Source organism: Lepidochelys kempii, chromosome 7 (genome assembly GCF_965140285.1).
Source record: "Lepidochelys kempii isolate rLepKem1 chromosome 7, rLepKem1.hap1, whole genome shotgun sequence".
In the NCBI taxonomy this organism is placed as follows: domain Eukaryota; kingdom Metazoa; phylum Chordata; order Testudines; family Cheloniidae; genus Lepidochelys; species Lepidochelys kempii.
In genome coordinates this window covers 113,857,997-113,865,632 of record NC_136386.1, presented here as the reverse complement: position 1 = coordinate 113,865,632, position 7,636 = coordinate 113,857,997, and the positions used below count along the sequence as shown (strand labels likewise).

General features: G+C 39.2%; 1 protein-coding gene across 4 annotated transcripts in view; it reads right to left on the bottom strand.

The window, feature by feature from the left end:
• Positions 1-1,863: 1,863 nt before the first annotated feature.
• The window catches only part of CCDC186 (coiled-coil domain containing 186), a 59,391-nt gene continuing 53,618 nt past the window's right edge, over positions 1,864-7,636 (bottom strand). For all 4 annotated transcript variants that reach the window (XM_073354304.1, XM_073354303.1, XM_073354306.1 and 1 more), the window contains one exon: positions 1,864-6,028. In XM_073354304.1, the coding sequence (XP_073210405.1) occupies positions 5,945-6,028 (84 nt within the window). In that variant the 3' untranslated portion in view covers positions 1,864-5,944. The remainder of the gene's footprint in view (positions 6,029-7,636) is intronic.

Sequence of the window (7,636 nt, the reverse complement as noted above, 5' to 3'; positions counted from 1 at the left end):
GCATCCAGCAACTTCCTCAGCCAGTTTTTTAAACTTAGATGCAATTTATCCGGACTTTTTTAAAATATAAATTTTAATAGCTTGTCTCACACTGTTCAGAGATTCTAGTGGAATGGAAAGAATTATCTTCACCATATGATGAAGCTATATACTTTCCCCCCCCCCAAATACAGAACAGAGTTATTGAATACATCTGCTTTTTCTGTATTATTGATGAGTCTACCATTTCCATAAAGTAATGGACCAATACCACTGTCAGGATTTTTTGTTCCTAATGTATGTTAAACAAAAAAACCCACCTCTTTTCCTCAGTTCTGCTGGCCATAGATTTCTCCCTGTCTTTTGACTTCCCCTATTTTCTACAATTCCTAACTTCTGATTTATATTCACTATCAACTTCCCCTCTTTCATTTTGTTGTTTTTAAATTGTTTGATCGCATTCACTTTGCCTCTAAACCAGGTGGTTTTTTTTAACCAGTATGACATTTGTGGAATTGTGGCTTTTTTGAGCATCTAGTAAGTTCTTAGATAATTGAGAATTCTCATTCACTTTTTATTTAAAATTCCTCCTAGTTCATTTGGCTCATAATTAAGTTTTGTGAAATTGGCCCTATTAAAGCAGCGTGTGTGTGTGAATTACTGGTCTGGACTCTAGTCTGCTTGCATGACCAAGTCATGATCACTTGTACCAAAGCTATGGTTCATTTCTAGTTGGGTGATCAGTTCCTCTTTATATGTCTTAGAACAAGGTCTACTACAGAATTCCCTCATGTTGTCTACAACACTTCTTGAGTTAGGAAGTTGTCATCTATGTTTACAAATTCCAAGGATGTCTTTAGTACTGGCAGCATGAGACCTCCACCATAAGTCACTTCATTTGAAGTCCCCTCTTGTGATCATTCATGTTACAGATAGGTGTGTAAGGAGGCAGTCATCCTTTCTGAACTATGATTTGGTGGTCCATAGCAGACACTAATACCACATCTTGAGCTTTATCTCTTAGGACATTCATCCTTAACCTTGGAAGAAAGTGGTTTTGAATGCTTGTCAGTGACTTGGAAACAGCTAATGCCATTTTTGACAGAGTGCTGCTTCTCCTCCCGTTTTGCCCACTCAATCCTGCCTAAAATAAGATACAACCATTGATTTTTTTTTTAAACATTCAGTGGTACCAGTAATCCTCCCCAGGTTCAGTAATAGCAATGCAATCCAAATTATACTTAAAGATCAGCAATTCTCTTGTTTGTTACCTAGGCTCCCAGCAATTCAGTAATTTCTTTCCATGTCCCTTGGGTCATTCATCATTTTTGTTCTCAACTCATGTCATCAGTTACCCATTTTGGGCAGATTTACACTCCCACGCTGGAGAAAAGGAACTGGGCATGGCCCAGGATGTGGGCTACCTCTTGCAAGGGGTATTGCATGGCCTCTCCGAAATATAGGAGCTATAACAGCTAGGTGATATTAATAAGCCACATGTAAATAAAAAGGATACCAGAGGTGCTGCAGGGAGGTACAAAATACAGCCTTCTGTAACCATATAACTGTCCGAGCTCCAAATACACACTCCCCCACACCCTTAAATTAAGATGTAATTGGAAATATCTGTGCTCTGGGCATATGAGTCTCAGATATCCAAAAATCACTTGATTTAAAACCATGTTTAGATTCTCCTGCACAACTTGAACTCTCATCCATATCATAGGTTCCATCACCAAAATGTTACTCAAAGTTTCACATCTTATAAAGAAACATGCAACAAAAGCAAAGACTGGAATTGGGGAGCCTCCCCTTTCTGAGAATCTGGGCCTTAAGCCTTCCTCATACCAAGTATTTCCCAGATGTGACATGTGAAAACAAGCATTCAGATATTTTCATGTTTATTATTTCAAAGTACACTATATACATAATGTATAGTCATGTCTTGAAAAACTTCATTTTATACAGAAATGTATCTACAAAATTAACAATCAAATCAATAGTCAAAGTATCTTTGTCAATACACATATGTACATATTGGAAGATTGAACATCATCACCATCAACAGAGAATGGGTAAGTAAATAAAACCCTTGGGGGGAATCTAATAACTAGATCATTTTGTATCATAACTGAAAATTCTTTATTTGGCAACATTTTCAGCTATCTTTTTGATGGGCATGAAAAGGTTGATTTCTTACGCCACCTACTGTTACTAATAGTTAATAGCATAGTCATGTGTCAAGTTTTAAAAAAAAGTCAAAAGTAGTGGCTGCTATTGACAGTTTATGGAGACACCTGTACAGCTGAACTGCCTTGCTGCTCCTAAAGTAAGTAGTGGGTATAAAGTTTTAGATAAGAACACAGCAATTCTACTGCTGTGCCGAACCAGTTTCAAAAGTTACTTTTTTCAGCATGTTGCCAGCAACAAGCAAAGATCAGTAAGCAACTGCAGAGCAAAAAATATTTTGGGAAAATAAACCATATCCCATTGTTTTCTAGAAAAGTCTGTTCACAAAAAAAACTTGCATACACTTAAGTGGATTTAAAAGGGAAAGGATAACTGATGTCTGGCATACAGGGTGCCATTCAGATACATGGGCCTGACTTCCTAATCTGGAATAGGATTTTCCATGGTGTGGAAAGACCACCACAGCTAGGCAGCCAGAAGCAATTTTCTTTAGGACCTGAAACCACAATCCACCTGGATGGTGGGATGTGTTGCCAAAAAAAAAAAAAAATTGCAAATTCTCCTTCAGCCCATACGTGCAACTAGCAAAAGGTTTAGATAAGTATTTTCAGAAGAAACTTGAGGCAGCTAACTACCTAGTACCACTAAATTTCACTGGACAGTGGGCACCTAATAGCCTGTCTCTCCTTCTGAAAACACTAGCCTACTATACTTCCTAGAATTCAACATACTGAATTTATTTAAAAAAAAATCCCTCCTTCCATCTTTGAGAGCCTGGCTGATACTTATCACTGCAGCAGCCAGCACAAAGCTGATGCAACACTCCAGTTCCCCAAACAAGGATCAACTGGATACAATTGTTGCACAGGCCTTGTGCTGATTCCATAGAGGGCTGGATTTCACTTTGATTTAAAGCTATTCCCCTTGAGAAGAGGCTGTTAACAAAAATGTTTTACCTCCACCAAAGAAATCATTCCAATCCTTGCAGTATACCATGAAAACACTAGCATAGGAGTCAGACAAGAATATTCATGAGGAAAATACAAGCTTCTCTTAATTTGCAGCATCATCTTCTATATGAGAAAACTGACATCTGTACAGTCAAGCAAAACTACTAACAAATTATTCCTACAACAATCTGCATCATGTCAAAAGTATGATGGCAAAGACGTGTATAGGCACCAACGTAAATACTGGAGTGCCATTTCTGGCTGTGGCAGGGACTTTAAAGAAAAAGCCTATACAAAACATCTGACTAGAATATAATGAACACTAGGATGTCATGGCCACTACATATACAATTTATACAACCAAGGGAAAAAACCCTGTGAATGTGAGTGTTTAACACAGAGGAAGCAGCACCTTTCAGCAAGACAAGAGGATAACAGCGTGCTCTAAAATCATTTAAGAGCTGGAATGACACAATGCCATAAAGCAGTAAGAATTTCCACAATATCATTGCACTTATCCCATCTGCATCACATTTCTTTTCTACGTTCACATTAAACAGCTGCAGAACACCACACTAAAAGGTTACATTAATATTAAATACTCCAGCAAATAGCAAGCTTGGTTTCAGATTAAACAGTGGAAACATTCAGTTTATTTTTTTCAAAGCATGAAAACAGATCTGGTACATGTAGGTATGAGAACTTTTGTTGTTTGGAGATGTGACCGTTGTTCCTGAAAACTTTGTTCTGCCGTGGGGTCTAATTCAGTCAGACACACTTACTAGTCCACTGACTTCAAGAGGGGCCAGAATTTCACTCACTGGCACAATGCCCATTGAAATCAATGGAACTAGGATTTTCTCCTTCAGAGGTTAACAAAGTTTCCTACTCACTTAATGAAGGAGAGGTAAGCCTGATCCAGGCTGGCTAAGCTTTCCATCACTGGCCTCATTTGTTCTTAGATCTTGAAAAAAAAGTATTTAAAAAAAACAACTAAGGTTGAGAGCCACAGTTGGGGCACATTTTCCCCAACTCCAAGTTTTGAATCAATAGTTTTTACCTTCTTCCAAATAAATGCTCAAAAAAAAAAAGTAAAGATGACAGTTATTCAGGACTCATAAGGAACTCTAAGCAGACCAGGCCTTGATCCTACAAACACTTACATACCTTGCTTAACTTTACATGTAGGAATAAATCTCACTGAATCAGAATTCTCATAGACCAAGTTAAGCACTCATGGATAAAACTTTCAGAAGGGTTAAAGTGATTTAAGGGCTTTTGACAATACATAGGCACCTACATAACTTAGATCCCTTGGTAACTTTTACCCTGTGTTTACAGATTACAGCTCGGTTTGCACATGAAGTAAGGGGGTAGGAGGTGAGGAGGTATAGAAACATTTAAAAGATTAATAGACAACACTGCAATAAAGTTTTTAAGTGGCCTTTCAAATTAAAACGGGTAATATTAAATTGTGGAGTGTACATGTGCACTAAATACTTTTCATGAGAATAGGAAGTGCAAATATTTAATAAATACAGTATAAACCCTAAATATATTTACAAGATGAACTGGTCTGACTCAGGCATTTTAGTTACATGGGCACTAATTCAACAAAATACGCATTTACTGTAGGAGTGGAACCATTCCAGTCCATCTGTTACCTTTTTCTAATATTACACTGTAGAAAATACTGTGACTCAGCCTCGAGGTGACACCATTCTTGTTACTTCCCCATCACTTTGAATGAAGGGTGGAGATATCACCTGACATTTCAAATGATGGTCACAGTTAAGTCATTTTGACAGACTAATTCACATTAGTAAAGTAGAGTGTGATGTTTGTTCAGCTTCTACAGTTCCACCAATAAATTTCAATTCACCGTTTAAATATACCTTACGGTCAGTTTTACTAGCTGGGCTATACTTACAATTAAGATGACTAAACATAATGGGGGGAGGGTTTTGTTTTTTTAACAGATTGGAATGTCTTGGAATAAGGGAGTATGTATATGAATAATGGACAACTTAACTCACACACATTAAAAGTTGTGTTAATTTATATTGAAAATCAAACTTATTTTACAAAATCTACCTGAGTTCAAAGTTATTCAGATTCATATGTCCAGAGATGTGGATTTTATGAAAGACTTGGTGAGCTGATACAGTCTGATATAGCTGAAAATGCCTAGTATCAGCAGCAGAAGTTTCTCATTCTAATTTCTTGCTAGTTTACCTACCCCCCACAAAAGTCAATTCATATTCAGTTTCTAGGTAAGCCATTAAGTTTTTGTCCAGTGGTAAAATATGCATCATGTCCTTAATTATTTTTACAAAAGTTAATTATAAAGCCCCTTTCCCATGCATATGTTAATTGCTTGATCAACTTAAATATATCAAACACTTAGAGTAGGGAAGAAGATTCTGGAAGCCCTGGAAGCTCAGTAGCACTGGATATGTTCCACAGCAAATCAATTTTTCTCCCCTGCAAGCTTTATCATTAGCAGGCTGCTTAATTGCACAGTGCAGAAATTAAAATCTCACTGAAATGTACTCTACATGTAGTGCACACCGCAAAGCATCTGGATGCCTTAATTTCAAAGAAGAGTTCTAAGAACGTAGCCTACAGTAAAGTTCATCAATGGCTGAGGCAAAACACCCTTCACACCTGATCCTACAGAGCCTCTCCCGTCCAGAAGGACAATTTGTGTGGTTAAAGGTCTGCAGGATTAGGCCCTGCCATTGGTTGACACTCGGTTTACAGGAGAAACTTCAAAATGGCAGTCTGCAGCACCTGTTTCTTTGTTCTGACTGTTCCATAGTTTGTTACACTTGCTTCATCCTCCGTTCCAGTTCATGCTGGTGCTTAATAAGCCGTTCTATTTCTGTTCCTAGTGTCTGCAGATTTTCCTTTGAACAAAGAGAAGGGAACAATAAGAGGAAAACATCAGTAGATGCACCATACAATACTGAATTTAAATTACCACTTGCCATCAATATGAGTGGATTGCTACCTGAAAATAGCATGCTTACTTGGCAGTGAAAAGGCGGGGGAGCAACCCTTCTCTCCCCACATTAATAGTGAATGTGATGCTCTAAAGGACAGTATCTTTCTTATAGATTTTAGGATTCTATTGAGCATGCTGAAAAGGTATACTGCTTCAGTTCAAAACTAATCAATATATAAAGATAGACATGGAATCAGAGAGCAGCTTATACAGTAACTCCTCGCTTAACGTTGTAGTAAAAAATGCAAAAGTTCCTGAAAAATGCAACCTTAAGCAAACGATGTTAAGCAAATCCAATTTCCCCATAAGAATTAATGTAAATTGGGGGGGGAGGAGGGGTTTACATTAGGTTCCAGGGAAATTTTTTTCACCAGACAAAAGACTATTAAGTTTTAAACAAAATTTAATACAGTACACAGCAATGATTGTGAAGCTTGATTGAGGTGGTGAAGTCAGAGGGTGGGATATTTCCCAGGGAATGCCTTACTGCTAAATGATGAACTAGCACTCAGTTGAGCCCTCAAGGGTTAACACGTTGTTAATGTAGCCTCACGCTCTACAAGGCAGCACAAATGGAGGGAGGGGAGACAGCATGGCAGACAGAGATGTGCATTGCCCCTTTAAGTATGCTGTCCACACTTTAAGTACATTGCCCTTTTAAGTAGATCAGCAAGTTGAGACAACTGCTGCTGCCAGCAAGCCTCCCTCCGTCCTGAGCCTTGTCATGTCCACCCACCTGTTCTATGGAGATGGGGTAAGTGGAGTGCAGGGGAACACCCTGACATTAGCCCCCTCTTTTCCACCCCCCTTGTATAGCAAGCAGGAGGCTCCCAGGAGCAGCTCCAAGGCAGAGGGGCAGGAGCAGCACATGGCAGTCGGGGGGAGAGACTAGGGTGACCAGACAGCAAGTTTGAAAAATCAGGACGGGATTGTGGGTAATAAGAGCCTATATAAGAAAAGACCCAAAAATCGGGACTGTCCCTATAAAGTCAGGACATCTGGTCACCCTAGGAGGGACAGCTGAACTGCTGACAACTGATAGCCTGCTGGGCCGCTGCCACACAGGGAACTTAAGGGAGCTGATAGGGGGGCTGCCAGTCCACCCTGGTTCCAAGCCCCCACCAGTTTGCTGCAACGGGCTGCTCTTTCTGCAAGCAGTGGACAAAGCAGGTGGCTGCCAAACAACGTTATAAGGGACCACTGCACAACTTTAAAAGAGCATGTTTCCTAATTGATCAGCAACGTAACAATGTTAACTGGGATGACTTTAAGTGCTTGCATATTTATACCTGCCTCTGGAAATTTCCACTACATGCATCTGACGAAGTGGATATTCACCCACAAGAGCTTATGCTCCAATACGTCTGTTAGTCTATAAGGTGCCACAGGACTCTTTGCTGCTTTTACAGATCCAGACTAACACGGCTACCCCTCTGATACTTTAAGTGAGGAGTTACAGTAGATACATTCCTTACTAACTGTTAATCATGAGCCTAGTGGTAGAAGAATC